Source organism: Equus caballus, chromosome 24, assembly GCF_041296265.1.
Source record: "Equus caballus isolate H_3958 breed thoroughbred chromosome 24, TB-T2T, whole genome shotgun sequence".
In the NCBI taxonomy this organism is placed as follows: domain Eukaryota; kingdom Metazoa; phylum Chordata; class Mammalia; order Perissodactyla; family Equidae; genus Equus; species Equus caballus.
The window spans coordinates 34,304,042-34,322,668 of NC_091707.1; the positions used below are offsets into that span (position 1 = coordinate 34,304,042).

Genomic DNA, 18,627 nt, shown 5'->3' on the forward strand with positions numbered 1-18,627 from the left:
ATAAAGTATAAGTTAACTGAAAATTTCATTATTTTTTACAAAATGTTTTTGCCCATAACTTCAAGGAAGAAAGATGCAAATAGCAAATATATAAGATGACATGGTACGGTAGAAAAAATCCTTGACTTGAATTCTGTTACCGTACCTGCTGTTTAGTAACCGTGCAATCTTGAGCAAGTTGATGGACTTCCCTAGGCTCAATTTTGTCATCTATAAAATGGAAATACATTCATTTAGAAATATTTTTGAGTGCTTATCATGTCAGGTGTTTTGCTTGGCACCTGAATTAAATAGCTGCTTGTCTTCCTCATGGGTTGCTATGAAACTAGATGAGATATTGCGTGTGAAAATGTTGTTGATGATTTTTTTTACTGTCAAGTGACACCCAGAACAGTCTCAATCATCAGTCACAAAGACTCCGTTATTTTTGCCAGGAAAGTACACTGATTCATTTGCAGCAAGTTTTGAAACAACCAAAAACAATTGGCATTAACCCCAATTAACAAGAAAGTTCAAGTAGCCACAATATTCTTTGCCTAGGCATTCCAGTTAATGTAGGTTTTTCTTTGTTGGTACGTGAGGTTATTGGTTGCGTTAGTTATCTTTTGCTGCATAACAAATTTTACCCAAAAACTTATGACTTAAAACCACCTTTATTGTCTCACAGGCTCTGTGGGTCAGGCATCCTAGCTTGGCTGGGTGCCTCTGGCTCAGGGTGTCTCGTGAACTTGTAGTCAAGCTGTCGGCCAAGAGCTGTGATCTCTTCTGAAGGCTCAACTGTGGGATCGCTTCTAAGCTCACTCGCGTGTTGTTGGCAGGCCTCTTTCCTCTTGGCCTCTCCAAACGGCTCTGCATGGGCTGAAATGAGGCCCCATCCCCAAGTCCATGTGTTGAAGCCTTAACCCCCAGTCCCTCAGAATGTGACTGTATTTAGAGATAGGGCCTTTAGAGCAGTGATTAAGTCAAAAGGAGGATGCTAGAGTGGGCCCTCGTCCCATCTGACTGGTGTCCTTATAAGAAGAGGAAGTTGGGACGCACAAAGAGACAGCAGGGATGCACTCACACAGAGGAAAGACCCTGTGGGGACACAAGAAGACAATGGCCATCTGCAAGCCAAGGAGCAAGGCCTCAGAAGGAACCAAACCTGTGCACATCGTGATCTTGGACATCTACCCTCTTGTACTGTGAGGAAATTAACTTCTGTCGTTGAAGCCATTGAGTCCGTGGTATGCTGTTATGGCAGCTCTAGCAAATGGATCCAGCTGCCTCATGACGTGGCAGCCGCCTCCCCTGGGCAAGCAGTGCCTGAGAGAGTGGGCAAACACCCAAGGCAGGAGCCACAGTCTTTTTGTAACTTAGTTTTGGAAGTGACGTCTCATAACTTCTGCCGTATTCTCCTTGTTAGAAGTGAGTTAGTAAGTCCAGTCCGTACTCAAGGGGAGGAGATACACAAGGGCACAGATACCAGGCACCAGGAATCACAGGAGAGCATCTTAAAATCTGCCAACACACTAGTTTAGTTTTGTTTTCAATAAAGTAAAATTAAAAAGTTAAGAGATGGACAAATTGGCAATTTTTACATGATAAAGTAGATTCAACTTCATCAAATACATGGGCACTCCGACTGATATGATCTATTATATTGTTCTGTGAAGTTAAGATTGTTCTGATCTGGAACATATAAAATTTTAACATTTAGGATAAGATTTTCTGGGGGGGAAAAGGAGCATTTTATGGATTAGATTGAAAAGGAATGGTACAATGAATCCTTAAGTCTATGTCTAATATAGCAATTCTCAACCAGGGGTGCATACCAAGAACAGGGTGAGGGGAAAAAGAGGAGGGGAGTTAAAAAAAAAAAAGCATAGTCGGAGGCGGCCTGGTGGTGTAGTGTTTAAGTTCACACGCTCTGCTTTGGAGGCCCAGGGTTCATGGGTTCGGATCCTGGGCATGGACCTATGCACGGCTCATCAAGCCATGCTGTGGCAGGCCTCCCACATATAAAGCAGAGGAAGATGGGCATGGATGTTAGCTCAGGGCTAATCTTCCTCAGCAAAAAAGAGGAGGATTGGAGGCAGATGTTAGCTCAGGGCTGATCTTCCTCAAAAAAAAAAAACATAATCAAGCTGTAACATAATTTTATGCATGGAAAGTACGAAGAAACATAATTTTCATAAAACAAACTACAGAAGGTAAAACTGAGCAAAATCTTCTTGGCTGATGGAGCATAGGTCGTAAAAGGTTGAAAAACTGCTCTAATCGTTCTTTTATTGTTAGTAAACAAGGAGAAGGATACAGGATCGTAGCTTAGAGATGGGCAGGCAATGAACCATGATTCCCAGCGAGATGATACATTTTAGAAAACCCACTAAAGAGTAATAAGAATGATTAGTGGGCTGTATGGATTAGTTTGGAAGATAAATATAAAGTAACAGACATATTCAGGAGGCTTTCAAGAACTAATAGGAAGACCTTTAACAGGAGAAGGGTGGGCGATCGTTGAACCTGAGCTTAGTTCAAAGGATCCAGAGGACGTCTGCTTGAGGTGATAGTGGGCTGACATCTGAGTCCTCCGTAAGTACACTGAGTTTCCAGTAGCTTTAGCCTCTAAAATTAGTAGCTTTGTCAGCTTGATTGTCTCATGTTTGTCTAACCATCAGAATCTGTGTGGCAAAGCTGTCATCATTCCCAACCAAAGTCGAACTTCTTTTCCCCAGCAGCCTTTTTTTTGGTCTCTCCACTGATGCTCAGATGAGCTTAAACCCTCCCCTTACCTCTCTGAGCTCCCGAAGAGCTCTCTCTTGTAATAACCTCCCCAACAGTAAGCTCCAGTAATGTGGCTTCTGCTTCACTGGAACTCCCCCTTGAGTGGCCCTTTGTTTTAAGAGAGGAAGAAGCTGTTTCCTGTTATCTCCTCGTTGCGCGATAACAAGATGACAGACTGATTCTAGGGTACATTTCGATTTTCCTTCCAAAAAGCTGTGGAACTAAAGGTGGGAGGATCTCAGAAGATGACCCACTAAAAAGGTGTCTTGGAATTTGTGTTATTTCTGTGGATTACCTAAAGAGTTCTAAAGTAAATGTTTATGTTGGTGGTGAACAATTTCTGATATATATTATTAAGTAAAAATACCAAAAAAAAATCCCCTGTAGGTTATGTTCCCGTTTGTATAAAAAGGGGAGAAGGAATATGTGTTTGTGCATGGACTATTCTGAGAAGGACACACACACACACACCAGGAACAAGAGTCTAGGGTAGAAGAGACACTTTTAATTCTATACCCTTTTGTATTGTTTTTTTTTTTTTTAATTTGTGCATGGATTACTTTTTAAAAACACAAATAGAAACAGTTTTTTAAAGAGAGCTCTTGAAGAAATAAAATTTGAGTTACTATATAAGGCCTTCAAACTCATGCTCTATTCTCTCACTCGTAATTTGAGTTTTCCAGTTTTCTCTTCTTCCTGTCATCAGAGTGTGAGAAATCATGATAGTAATGGCAACTGTTGAACACCCGCCGTATCGCAGGTGCTGTGGCTTTTACGTGGATTTTTTTCACTTAATCGTCACAGCAGTCCTCTGAGGAATGTTTCTTCCTGCCTCGTTTTTTAGCTGAGGCTTGTGTGTTCCTTCCTCTGGTACTCTTTAGAAAATGGAGAGGACACAGTTCCAAGATTAATTTTCTACCAAATGCCTGAGTGCACTTTGCTCCAGCAGAGATCAAAGTGGCCCTTCTGATGAGTAACATTGGGTCATTTCTGCTCCTGGGTTTTTCTCCTCTGTGTTTTCTTTCTCTGGGCTTATTATTTTATTCATTCTCAGAACTTCAGCTTTCACCTTCATTCTAATGATTCTGACATCTCAGCCTCCATTGGTGGTATCCAGAATACTTTTGGTTGCAGTAACAAATCTCAGCTCAGACACCTAAGAAAAGGGGGACTTATTGACTGACGTTACCAGAGAAGATTAGGATGGATCCAAGAACTAAGCATGGTCAGATCTTTCTCTCCATTCCTCTCTGCCTAAAATCCTTTCTCTCTCTTTCTCTGTCTATTTTCATTTCTCTTCACACCTTCATTAACCTCCCTCTTTCCTTCTTTTTATGATTTTCCCATGTAGCAAGATGAGATGGAAGCTTGTAGTTTGAGCAGCTCAAACCTTATCTTTCCAGCTTAATGACCACAAAGTAAAGAGAGCTTTTCTCTATGTTAATATGTATAAATCCTAAGGAAGGGCTGTGATTGGCTTGGCTTGAATGACATGACCACCTCTTAAGGCAATTCCTGTGGACAAAGGGACAGGGACTTTGGCCAGGTCTGGATCACTTGCCAACTTTTGTGATCACGAGGTTATGGGACTAACATTTGGAATCACCTGATCTAGTAGTCACCTGATTGGAATAGAGGAGTTGGGGAGCAGTTTCCCAAAGGAAGTAAAAGGAGCTGAAACCACAAGGAGGTGGAAAAGAATGCTAGGCAGACAAAAAACATGCATTTCCCCTATTTTCCATCCTTAGCTTCTTAGCATCTGTGGAAATATGGGGTTAAAGAAGACAATGCATGCAGTAAATACTTGATATAGTACCTGGAGCAGAATAAGTGATAGGTCAATATCTATTATTATTGAATATCTTTAATTGTGGCAAAATACATGTAACAAAATTTACCATTTTAACCATTTTTAAATGTACAGTTCAGTGGACTAAGTACATTCACATCCTTGTGCAACCATCACCACCATCCATCTGTAGTACTTTTTTCATCTTGCACACCTGAAACTCTGTACTCATTAAAAAATAATTCCTCATTCTTCCCTTTCTCAGCCCTGGCGACAGCCATTACCTTCTATCTCTGTGAATTTGACTACTCCAGGTACCTCATATAAGTGGAATCATACAATATTTGTCATTTTGTAGCTGGCTTATTTCACTTAGCATAATGCCTCAAGGTTCATCCATGTTGTAGCATGCATCAGAATTTCCTTCCTGTGAGGCTGAATAATACTCTGTTCTGTGTATATACCACATTTTGTTTATCCATTCTTCCATCAATGGATACTTGAGTTGCTTCCACCTTTTGACTGTTGTGAATAATGCTGCTCTGAACATGAGTGTACAAATACCTGCTTTCAGTTCTTTGGGGTATATACCCGGAAGTGGAATTGCTGAATTGCTTCGTAATTCTGCTTTTAATTTTTTGAGAAACCATCATACTATTTTCCACAGCGGCTGCACCATTTTACATTCCTAGCAGCAGTGCACAAGGGTTCCGTTTCTCCACATCCTTACTGACTCTTATTTCCTTTTTTTTGTAATTAGCCATCCTAATGAGTGTAAGGTGGTTGAAGTTCTTTTAAAGTAAACCCTGGTAATTGAGATGATACTAGCGCCATTGACGGAATTAGAGCCCCCAGCATTGTGGATGAGCGGGACAGATAATTCTGTTAGCATTTTAAAAGTCAAGTTTGAGATGACAGCTGAACAGTAAACTCAGAAAAGTCTTCTCAAAAGCCAGGGAGAAGTTAGAGGCAGATGTAGAGTTTAACAGTGGTCCTCACAGAGCTACCTGTTAAAGCTGTGGGTGGATAAATTCTTGGAGGGAAAGAATGTAAAAAAGATCAGCAAAATGCAGAGGAGAAAAAGGAGCCAGTGGAGAAGTCCGAGGAGGCAGCCTTCAAAGGCACCCAGATATTTCAGAATCTCAGAGACCCACAGAGAAGAGATCCAGAGAGCGGGAATGAGTGATGAGCTCAGATGCTAAGACAGGTGATATTTTTAAATTGCCTGTGAATAAAATTTTGTTAAATGGAATCATTTTCCTATGGATACTATCTATAGAGTGCTTTATAAGTTTCAGAATGCTTTCATAAGGATTATCTTATTTGGCCCTTACAACAATCCAGTGAAGCACACAGTTATTATTCCCACATTACAGAGAAAGAAACTGAAGCTCTGAACAACTGTGATTTTCCTCAGGTTCCTGCTCTTACCTCTCACTTTCCCAAGATGATCAGTTTGGGGGAAGCTGAAGGCAGGGTAGTTCAGAGATGCCTAAATCAGAGTGGGCAGGAGGCGGTCCCCTGTAGCACCCGGGCAGCTTGTCCTCACTCGCATGTGCACTCTAATTCAGTACCTCCTGGAAACAGTATCTGCAGCCCCTCTCAGTTTCCTGTGAACTGCTGAGGAGTTTGATTGTCTAGACTCCAGAGCAGTGGTTTTTAAACTGTGGGTCATGACCTACCAGTGGGTCATCAGATCAATTAGGTGGTCACAGCAGGCTCTCGAGAGCCAGGGAGCATGCCTCTTCTCAATTCTGCCTCAGCTGTGGTAGAAGTCAGCCAGCAACACACAGTGGGGGCTTTTACTTGTTTGTTTTACCACAGAGAGCCAGTTGTTAAACATTTACCAGCATACCACATATTATGATGGTCATAACCATCATTTCTCCATCCTACCTGCTTCCCCACAATGAAACAGAATGGAATAGAAAGAAAAATACCAGGGTCCATCTATAATATAAGTAAGAATTGTTTTGTGAGACTTTTAAGTCATAAAGATGTTTATGTGTTTGTTCATGTAAGATGTATTTTTTACTATGCATTGCAGTAAAAAAAGAAGTTTGAAAGTCACTGGTCTAGGGCCCCTTCGTTTACCTTCCTCAGGTAATTGAAAGTCTGCTGTTCTGATCTTTAGGCAAAGAACCAGTATCCAGTGCCCTTTCTGAATTAATGCCCCATCTACTTCAGGAGGATTGAGACTGAATTTTTATTAGGTTATAAATTGTTCTGGAATAGACAAGATCCCTCTGTACATCAGTTCTTTTGAACTCAAAGCTATATAAAAATCCATTCTTAAACCTCTCCAAAGATTTTTCTACAGTGAGCATGTATTTGTCTTGTAGTCAGAAAACAATAATCATTATTATTAAATCCCAAATATTAGAAGGCAGAAGTCAGATTTAAGCCTGTAGCCTTGTGTTACTCTATCACTCTTCATTTCTAGAACTCTCTATAAGGATATTAAATCTTTTTACGAAAGAAACTTTTTGTGAAATAAATCATTTTCCTTTTAATGATTCAGTGATTTATTTTCTAAATCCAGATTTTATATATATAGACACATACATTATATATAAATATATATCTATAAATATATCAGTTATGCTTAAGTAAATTATGCATCAGAACTAGATAGATGCAGATAGATCGTAGAATTAGATCCCAAGAACTTTGATTTAGATCAGCCTTACAGTTTTTAAATTTCCATAAAAGGGAAGTTATTAAATATCCTTATGTAAAAAAAAGAAAACTCTGCAAATATATTAAATTGTCTGCCCTTAGGATACTCACCATCTACATGTAGTTACGAAAAGGAACACTATTCACTGAGTGACATTTGAAAGTCATTGAGATAGATTTAGATCCTTCTCTTCCGTGATGTAATTTTATCGTGCCCGTCTTACTGGTTTGTTGTAATAAGAAAATGAACCAGAATAAGGGGAACTTGGTTTTTATGGTTTGTAAGACTTAAATATACTTTCAGAAATTAGTTGTGTACATTTTTTCTTGGAAGAATTAGGCTTATTGCATACATAACTTTAGTTCTTTATAGTAGAATATCTTAAAATAGCATTTTATTAAAACTATTCAATACTCATTTGCAGGTAGGAAGTAAATCTCCCCCATAGATGGCCACTTGAGCCCACGCTGGTTTTATCATGTAAGAGTTAAACCAAGTGCCTCTATTGTTGATTAGCAATTACGAAGGATTTCTGGGCAGGCCCGCGACCTCAGTGGTGCTGCTGTGGTCAGCCAGCTCCCCTCCCCCTCGTGGCTGCATTTCAGTCACTCAGGGGCTGCCTTTGCTCTGAACAGACCTCTCGCAGCTGTGCCCGGCGCCTTCGTGTCAGCCAGGCAGGGTTTCATGAAACGGATCCGATGCTCTTGTGCCTGTGTTGTTCATTCCTACATACTGGAGCTGTGCCCAGGAAGGTGAGGGGCCAGCAGGTTGGCCCTCGCTCCACAGCTGTCCCTTTCTCGTAATGTCACTCAGGATATAAATAAATTGATTCATTCATTCCCGTTGTTATCAAACCAGGACATTGCCAGAAGATCCTACTAGGGCCAATCTGACTTATTGGAAAGGCCTTAGGAACAAATCTAAAGACTTCTACATTTCGGTAATTTTAAAATTAAGTTTTTAATTTTATTTCTCTTATTCACCTCAGACCTTGGAGGGAGAAAAATAACTCCAGTTATATGTTCATATTTTTTGAGGTCTGGGCCTTCTTTACTGGCGTGGAAGTCATGATGAATTCTCTGTCTTTTCTCAACTGGAGAAGCTGTGAGTCAGATGATCTAAGTGAAAAACTGCGTCCCTGTCCTTCAGTCAGCTGGTGGGTGTGAGGAGCACTGGTCTGGAGTGTGGATTGCCGCTCGCCACACAGGCCTTTTGCTGCTGGCAGAAGCATAGTTTGTCTTGTTAGTTGGAAGTCTTGCTACCCATAGGAGCACTGCCATTGATCATTTCCCACATCAGGCAATCGAGTATTTACCAAGCAGCCCCCATGTAAATATTCACATGGCAAGATGCTAGGAGCTCGGGTCATGTGAAGATTTGTAAGATGTGGTCTCTGCGCTTGAAAGAGTGTTGCAGAGGAAATGAGTGAGCAATATATGCAAGACAAAGTCCCTCTCCACCCACCAAAAAAGTGAGAGAAAGAATGATTTAGACAGTTTACGACAGTCTGTCCTCCATTCCTCTAAGGGGACTTAAGCCTCAAAGTGAGCATGAAGTGTGACTCTGCTATCCCCTCAGCAGTTCTCCATTCCTGGATGCCTCGTGGAGTGGAGTTCACCTTGGCAAATGTCACTCACAGTGTTTAAAAATATTTTTATTCATTATCGTAAAGTAACACAAGCCAGTTACTTTAATCTGGTGGTGCTAATGGAAGAACAGCAGGCTGGAAGAAAAATTGGGTTTGTTGGACTCTCTGATAGTTGCCAAACTAGTATAATGTATTTTACAGGTGTGTTAAGAGTTTTAAGTGTAATCCTGATGATATTTTATGTTTTTCTTGCTTGTTGACTTTAGAATTAACATAATAAGATGTAACTTTGTTTATTTGGTAAATGCCAACTGAGTGTTTAAATAGACAGTATGATCCATAGATATTTGACCAAACAACAGAAAGAATTTCCAGGCTAGGACATCAAAGCAGGAAAGAAGATGATGGATTAACTTCAATGACTGGTTTGTCAAAGTCCTACAAAAAAAGAGCCGGCTGTGATCATGACCACAGAGGCAGTGAGGGAGAAAATGCAGTAACATTGTTGTCTTGTACCTTTCCTGCCCTTTTGACCCCAGCACTGGGTCACCAGGCAGGAGTGGGATCGTGGCAGCCCCAGACCAGACTTCTGGAAGGGCATACAGAGCAACAGGCAAATCCCAAGGTGGAGAGTCTAGTGGGAGACCTTTCATATAAAGATGGACCCAAAAGGGCTGTGTTCTCCACGTAAAGGTCAACCAGAATAAGCTGACTTCTCCTGCCTCCCCTCCACCCGCTCAGGCGCTGAAAGCAAACTGCCTGTCCTGAGCTGGGTGCTGGGTGACATCGGGGAGGGCCCTCTTCCCTGATAGTTGATGACCACAGGCTGGGCCTCCTGTTAGTTTGGGCATGAATTCATATTCCCTCGGTGGCCTGGAAAACTTCAAGCTGAGAATTTAGTTTAAGGTAGTCCTGAGAGCTGGTAGTGGCCCCAGGCACCTAATAGAATCAAATGCGTATTTTTTTTTTCTGGAAGAATCCTCCTTCAACTCAAATCTCAAGTAATTCCTATAGTTAAAGTTCTAGGAACGGTGAGATCACAGTTTAAAATCACAAAACAAATAAGGCAATATGGTACCATAAGCAAAAGCCAACAAAAATAACATAACAGTATTAGACCTGCAAAACTAAGATCTTGAAATTATCAGACAAATAATAAAAAATAAATTTTCTCATATGTTTAGAGAAATTAAAGGCGGGAGTAAAAGTATGAGTAAAATCAAGAGATTAAAATTATGACCAAGGAGGGCCGGCCCGGTGGCCAAGTAGTTAAGTTCGCCCGCTCCGCTTCGGTGGCCTAGGGTTTCGTCAGTTCGGATCCTGGACACGGACATGGCATTGCTCATCAGGCCATGGTGAGGCAGCATCCCACATGCCACAACTAGAGGAACTCACAACTGAAAATATGCAACTATGTACTGGGGGGCTTTGGGGAGAAAAAGGAAAAAATAAAATCTTTAAAAAAAAAAAATTATGACCAAGCAGATTTGAAAAAGAACTAAGTAGCACTTTTAGAGTTGAAAAAATATAGTAATTAAAAGTTTTTTTAAAAATCAATGGATGGGCTTAACTGAAAAGTAGACCCAGCTGAAGAGAGACTTAATGAACGCAAAGATATATTTAAAGAAATTATCTGGAATGCAGCACAGAAAAAAAAAGTGAAAAAACAAGTGAGAAGGCCTAATAGATACGTAATCGGAGTTCTGGAAAGGAAAAAGGGGACAGGGACAATATCTTAAGAGAGAATGGCTAAAAATTTTCCAGAACTAATGTGAGATACACAGATTGTAGTAACTCACAAAAAATCTACACCCATTCACACGACACTGAAACTTTAGAATATTAAAGACAAAGAAAAGATGTTAAAGGCAGCGAGAGAGAGAAGAAGGCTCGCCCAAGGAATGCCAGTTTGATGGACAGCATACTTTTCAACAGCAAGAGTGGAAGCCAAAATACAGTGTAATGTTGCCATTGATGAAAGAAAATAATTGCCAAACCAGAAATGTATTTTAAGCAAAAATATCTTTCAAGGATGAGGATGAAATAAAGACATTTTCCAACACATAAAACCTAAAAGAATTTGTCACTAGTAAACTTTCACCAAAGGAAAGAGTCTAAAGAATGGTATTTGAGATGCAAGGAAGAATTATGAGCAAAGATGTGTAAAAATACATGTGTATGGTGATGGATGGTAATTAGTCTTTGGGTGGTGAACATGATGTAGTCTACACAGAAATCAAAATAAAATGATGTACACCTGAAATGTATACAATATTATAAACCAAGGTTACCTCAATAAAAATAATAATAATCCTAAAGAATGTGTAAAAATACAGGCAAATATAAACATAATGACCAATAAAGTGATGATAATGTTCTTGTGAGGTTAAAAAGGGGGGGATGAAAATATCGTGTAAATCAAGGGGAGGGTCTGATCAGTTAGGTAGTCTGACTTGGTATCATACAGTGAAAATAAGAGATTGACTAATTTCAACTTCACATAGTTAATATATACAAATGCTAAAATGAATAAGGTAACTACCAAAAGAATAGAAATTTAAAACTTCCAAAGTAGCAGAGGGAAAATTGAATGAGAAAAAAATAAATCCAAAAGGAGAGAAAAAAAAAAAAACAGAAAAGCTAAACCAGATAGGAAGCACAACTGAAGACAGTAGAAATAAATAAAAATATTAGTAATTACAAAAATATGAGTGGACTAAATGTTCCAGCTAAAGACTCATTCGTTTATTCATTCATTCAACAAATATTTACTGAGCACCTCCTATGTACTAGACATTAGTCTAGGCACTAGGCACACAGCACAGAGCAGTGAACAAAACAGCCCAAAATCCCTAATAGAAGAGAGAGACAACAAACCAAATAAGTAACACAAATAGTACATTAGATAGTGGTGAGTGTTCTAGAGAAATAATACAGCAGTGAAAGAAGACAGAGAGTAGGGAGGGTCATATTCTCCATAGAGTAGTCAGCGAGAGTGCCATTTGAGTAAAGACCTGAAGGAGGTAAGGGAATGAGCCGATGGATATGTAGGCAAGGGAATTCCAGGCAGAGGGAACAGAATGAGCACATGCCTCGAAGGGAGATCGTGCCTGCTGTGTTTGGGAAATACTAGCAGGCCAGTGGGGCTGCAGTGTAGGGAGTGAGGAGGAGACTAGGAATAGGCGAGACTCAAGAGATGACGGGGCAGATCGTGAAGGACCTGGTGAATTGAAGTGGGAGTCCTCGGGGTTCTGGGCAGAGGAGTGCATGAGACGACTTTGGATTTAACAGGATTACTGTGGCTGCTACGTCAGACAGGAGGTACTAGCAGTAGAGGCAGGGGAAATGATCAACCAGAAATGGTTATATCATCAGCCTAGATTTTTAAAAATCCACTTTTAGGCTGTTTAAAAGAGACATATCTAGGGGCCGGCCCAGTGGTACAGCAGTTAAGTTCACAGGTTCTTCTTCAGTGACCTGGGGTTTGCCAGTTCAGACCCCAGGTGTGGACCTATGCACCACTTGGCATGCCATGCTGTGGCAGGCGTCCCACATATAAACTAGAGGGAGATGGGCAGGGATGTTAGCTCACGGCCAGTCTTCCTCAGCAAAAAGAGGAGGATTGGCAGCAGATGTTAGCTCAGGGCTAATCTTCCTTGGAAAACAATTTTAAAAAATTGTTAAAAAAAAAAAAAAAAAAGAGACATATCTAAATTTAAGTATATAAAAAGGATGAAAAAAGGGTTGGGAAAAGATACATGGAGGATGTAGCTATATTCACCAGATAAAATAGATTTTAGGTCAAAAAGCACATCAAGAAATAAAGAGGGTCACTACATTATGGCTAAAAAGTGCTAAAGATTCGCCAGGAAAATTTTTGCCCTTTTCTTGTTGACTTATTTTAGTTAGCATATTTACTGATTTTTAAAATTAAATAAAATGCATATTTATGAAAAATATTTTGAGCAAAAAATTAACAGAACCACAAAGAGAAATAGACAAATCTACCTTCATATTGGAATGTTTTAATGTAACTCAGTAATTGGTAGATCAAGCAGTCTGAAATCAGTTATGTTTTAGGAAATTTGAACCACACAGTTAACAGGCTTGATCTAATAGACGTGTATAGAACCTCACAGTAAATAAATGCATAATACACATTCTTTGTAAGTGTACAGAGTATTTGCAGAAACTAGGTACTAGACCTTAAATCACATTTCAAAGACCATATTCCCAGATCACAGTGCAATAACAAAGAGGTAACTATAAAAAATATAAATTATGAAAATATAAATTTAAAAAAATTATATAAATTTTAAAAAGAGATAACTATAAAAATGTAAATTGTAAAAAATATAAACTATAAAAAATATAATTAAGAAGGAACTCATCAATAAAATCACAATATAATTAGAAAATGCTTTTATCAAAAACTTGAGGAATTTAGCTAAAGCAATATTAAAGGAAAGTTTAAACTTACAGTAGGGAAAGGGGAGAAGCTGAAAGTTAATGTGCTAAGTACCTGGCTTAAGAAGTTAAAAAAAGAACAACAAAATAAATCCAATAAAAGTAAAAAGTAAAGAAAAATAATAATAATAAAGATAAAGGAAATTGATAAAATAGAAGATAAACCTACAGTTGAGAGGAACAAATAGGGACATTATTATACATGCCTCAGATTAAACAGGTGGTAGGAAGATATTATGAATAACTTGATGATACATTTTTAAAACTTTGGTGAGATGGATACAATTTTAGTATTTAACTTAAAAAAATTTATTCAAGAAGAAATATAAAACCCACATATTCCTTTAAATTATTAAGGAAACTGAATCAAGAACAAAAATCTTCTGACAAATAAAGCACAGGATTTGATGGTTTTACTGGTGTATCCTGCCAACATCCAAGGAACAGATATCCCAATGGTCTACAAACTATTCTAGAGTACAGGAAAAGAGAGAGCGCTTCCCAACTCTGTCATTATCTCAATATCAAATCCTAACAAGGACAGTCCCCCAAAAAAGTTCAAATTACAAGATCATCTTTTTTTTTTAAGATTTTATTCTTCCTTTTTACTGCAGTAACAGATTAAAGGGGAAAAATATCATATGCTCCTCTGAATGAATGCTATCCTCATGACTTAAAAAAATTCCTAGCTAAGAATAGAAGGGAACCTAACAATAAAGCATCTCTACAGAAATCCAAGGGTCCCATCATGCTACGGATTGGGAAACTTTGAAAGCATTCACTTTAAGGTGAGGAGCAAGACAAGTGAACCATCCCTTGTATTGAGTGTTGCACTGGAAGTCCTAGTTGTGAAGTAAAAGACGGAAGGAAATGACACAGGAATCAGAAAGGAAGAGGTAAATCTGTCATTGTTCTCAGATAATGTATTTGTCTGATTGGAAACCCAAAAAGAATGTTCAGACAAAGTATTAGCTTTATAAGAGAGTTCTCCAAAATCAGTTACATTTGTATACATCAGCAATGAACAGGTGTGAAATATGATTATAGAAAAGATATCCTTTGTATCAAAGGTAGAATCACCAAAACATATAACATACCCAGGGAAAAGTCTAACAAAAGATATGTGAGAGCTATTATTAAAAAAATTATTAAACCTTATTGAGAATCACTTCAAAAAAATTAGTGGAGAGATAGGTTCATAGATTAAAAGTCAGTTTGGTAAAGATGTCAGTTCTCCCCAAAATTGATCTATAGATTTGAGAGAGTATAAGCTGTTTATGTATTTTTTTAATTTGACAAGCTGACTCTAAAATTTACAAGGAAGAGCAAATGGCCAAGAATAACCCTCGTCCCCTAAAGAATAGGAATGAGAGTGGGAGCCTTGTGTGACTTGTCTTACCAGATACTGAGAATGATTATCAAGATTATTATCAAGCTAAAGTAATTAAGAGAGCGTGGTGTTGGCACAAAATAGAGAAACCTAAAACCAATCTCCTATATAAAAACAGTTTATGACAGAGGGACATTGCAATTAAAGGAGGAAAGGATGGGCTTGTCAATAACTAATGCTAGGACAATTAGTTATTGTGCGGGAAAAATGGAATTAGATCAATGTTTTACACTGCACACAATTTTAGGTTGGATTAAAGAGTTAAATTTGAAAGGTGAAAGTGTACACCTTTCCCAAGACGTTATAGAACAATATCCTTACGATCTCACTGTAAGGGAAGGACTCCTTAAACTAGACCCCAGAATTGAAGATGTAAAATTGATAAATTTGACTTTATTCAAATTAAGAACTTCTTTGCTAAGACATCATAAACATATGGTGGGATTTTTGTTGGATTTCCCCCCCTTAAGTCCTTATCCATTAGAGATACATTCTCCAGTATTTATGAGTGAAATGATATGTTTTCTTGGATTTGCTTTGAAATACTCCAGGAAAAAAACATGGGGAGAGATATGAAACTAGAATGGTAGAATGTTGATAATTCTTGAAGCTAAATGATGGGAACATGGAGGGATCTTGTAGTATTCTATTTTTTGTGTATGTTTAAAATTTTTTATTTAAAGACTTTTTTTTAAAGAAACTATCTATTTTTATGGTGATTGTCCTGGATTTTCTGGAAGTCTTAACATTTTTAAAAAGTCATTTTCTGAAAAGGTCACTTATTAAGTGTGTATCGAAATGTGATCTAATTTTTATCTCTGAGTAGCATTTTTCTTAGAACTTAATAAATCTTGAAACAACCTCTAAAAATAAATACCATAATGAGAATGAAGAGACAAGTCACAAATTAGGTAAAGGTGTTTGTAATACATAGAACCAAAAAATTAGTATCCAGATACTAAGCAAAGCCCTTCTAAAAATCAATAAGCAGTTTCTTAGATATGACATCAAAAGTGTAAGCAACAAAAGAAAAAATAGACAAACTAGACATGATCAAAGTGCTTAAATTTTGTGCTTCAAAGGATACTATCAAGAAAATGAAATAACAATCCACCGAACAAGAGAAAATATTTGCAAATCATGTATGTAGTAAGAGACTTGTTTGGAGAATATATAGAGAAGTCTTACAACTCAGCAATAAAAAAGACAGCTCAACTTTTAAAACGGGCAAAGGATCCGAACAGACATCTCTCCAGAGAAGGTATAGAATGCCAATAAGCATGTGAAAAGATTCTCAATATCATTAGCCATTGGGGAAATTCAAACCAAGACCACAGTGGAATACCACTTCACACCCACCAGGACAGCTGTAATCAAAAAGACAGACCATAACAAGTGTTGGCGAGGATATGGAGGAATTAGAACCTTTGTGCACTGCCAGTGGGATTGTACAATGGTGCCACTGCTTTGGAAAACAGTCTGGCAGTTCCTCAAACAGTTAAACGTAGAGTTACCACATGAACCAGCAATAACACATGTATCTACTCAAAAGAAATGAGAACGTATGTCTGAACAAGGACTTGCACATGAATGTTCATAGCAGCATTATTAATAATAGCAAAAAGGTGGAAACAATCCAAATGCCCATCAACGGATGAGTGAATAAATAAAACGTCATATAGCCACAGTGAAATACTATTTAAACCATAAAAAGGAAGAGTGCGGATACAGGCTACAACGTGATAACCCTTGAAAACATTATGCCAAGTGAAAGAAATCAGACATAAAGGACCATATTGTCTGATTCCACTTATATGAAATGTCCAGAATAGGTAAATCTGTAGAGACAGAAAGTAGATTAGTGGTTGCCTAGGGCTGGGGGATGAGATGTGTGGGGTGATGACTAACAGGTATGGGATTTCACTTTCTTTCAATGAAAGTGTTATAGAATTGATTGTGGTGATGGATGCACAACTCTGCTTAGACTAAAAGCCACTGAATTGTACATGTTAAATGGGTGAATTGTATGGTATATGAATTATGTCTAATAAAGCTGTTTTTAAAAAGATCAATAGACAACCCAGGAAAAAAAACAAAAGGCACATCTACACATTTCACAGAAGAAAAAACATCTGTGCGCAGTACATACTTGAAAAGATGCACAACCTCATTCCTAATGAGGGAAATGTTAATTAAAAGCACAGTAGTATACAATTGTATACTCACTTTCTTCGAAAAAATTTTAAACTCAGGCAATACCATTCCTCCACGTTAGAAGAGATGGAGAAGTGGGGGAAGCTCATCCATTGCCAGAGGGGCGGGGGTGAGTTGGTATAACGGCTTTGGAAACTAATATGGCCTTATTTTTAGAGTTGAAGATGCAAGAATTTATGACACAGCAGTTCCACTCCTGAGTATATACCTAGAGAAATTCTTGCAGTTGTGTGCTAAGACATATATCAGAATAGTCAGAGCAGCACAATAAAATTCAAAACCAAATAAAACCAAACAATACAATGTTTAGGGATATAAATATATGCAGAAAATAAACCAGTTTGAAAAGCAAACAAGGGAAGGATAGACACAAAATTCGGGATAGTGGGAATGGGAAGGATTTGGGAGCATCTAATGGGGGATTCCGGGTAACAGTAATAGTGTTCCTTTTCTTACACTGGGTGGTGGGTGTAGGTGTACACTGGGGGGATGGGGGCAGGGATACAAGGCAGAGTGTTATCTGGCAACCCAACATTGAGAGAAGATTTAGAAAAACTAAGAAGTGTACATGGAGCAGTTTCTCCATGCAGTTCAATATTGAATGCTAACAATGCTGACCCTGAGTTTCTAGAAAAGGTTAACATCTTTAGCATCTTCTATTTAAGAAGCAAAAGGGATAAAATGTTCTCATCCAGGAAAAAAAAGCTAAGAGAACTACACAAAAAAAGCAGCAGCAGCAGAACAGGAGTGTTCCAGAAAGGTTTCAAACAAAAGTGGCTAAAATTGAAAGTTTTCTGTGCAAGGTGAACTACGTTTATTTGGGCCACTTCTTTATTCTTCAGTAATGCTAACTAAAGCAGACGTTGCTGGCAGTAGGTAAGCCCCCACACTCTCATTTCGGTCACTTAGTTGTTTTCCTCTTTTCCAGATCCTGCTCACACTAAAAGATGAGCCACGAGCTCGGAGGAAGAACCTGTGCACTGCTCCTGCTCCTCCTGGGTGTGTGACCGCGGGGGGAGTGTCCACCAGCGCTGCAGGGGGGCCGTGGTATTTTTTTGCTGCCTCAGTCCCCAGAGCCTTCGAGCAGAAGTGGCAGTACTACTGTTGCCAGTAGCCAATCCAGACTTTTACTGAGACGACAGGAAAACACATCAGCTGGGTTGTGATGGATCTTGGCAGTGGGGACATTCAACTGATGCATTATATACCCCGTCAGAGCACACGTGTATCTTTTACCCTTTTTACCCCCGCCCCCAACCTGCTTAGGTCTTCTCTGTCCCTCTCCTGCTACCACACAGAGATGATATAAAAGAGGCTCTTTGGCTATTTGCATTTTGCTTCCTCTTCTTTTCCAGATTGCAGTATTAAGCTTTGCTTCCTACAAACCTAAAATCCCAACGTTATCTACCAGAGTTGTTCTTCCACTTTCAGGGTTTGGGGGGAAGGGGAGCTCACATCACGAGTTTCCCGGAGAGTGGAGAAAATGTGCTGCTGCCCACATGAGCCACGGTAAAGACACCCTTTGGAATTACTGATTTCTAAAATTAATAAAGTAATTCTATTTTTATTTTCTTCTTTCCATTTACTAATTTCCCAACAATCAGTATTCGCAAACAAGACTGAAATGGGACCAACTTCTCCTTTTATTTCATTGCTGAGCAATTTTTTAAACTTCATTTAGAAATGTGAGCTAGAAAGAGATATTTTATTCTTACATTCAGTTTCAGCAGATG

General features: G+C 38.7%; 1 protein-coding gene across 40 annotated transcripts in view; it reads left to right on the top strand.

Moving 5' to 3' along the window:
- TTLL5 (tubulin tyrosine ligase like 5) overlaps positions 1–18,461 on the top strand; it is a 280,680-nt gene extending 262,219 nt beyond the window's left edge. For all 40 annotated transcript variants that reach the window (XR_011432241.1, XR_011432240.1, XM_070250190.1 and 37 more), the window contains one exon: positions 17,823–18,461. Coding sequence is in view for 24 of the 40 variants with exons in the window: in XM_070250190.1 (XP_070106291.1) it covers positions 17,823–17,845 (23 nt within the window). In the remaining 16 variants the exon portion in view is untranslated. The remainder of the gene's footprint in view (positions 1–17,822) is intronic.
- Positions 18,462–18,627: the final 166 nt, after the last annotated feature.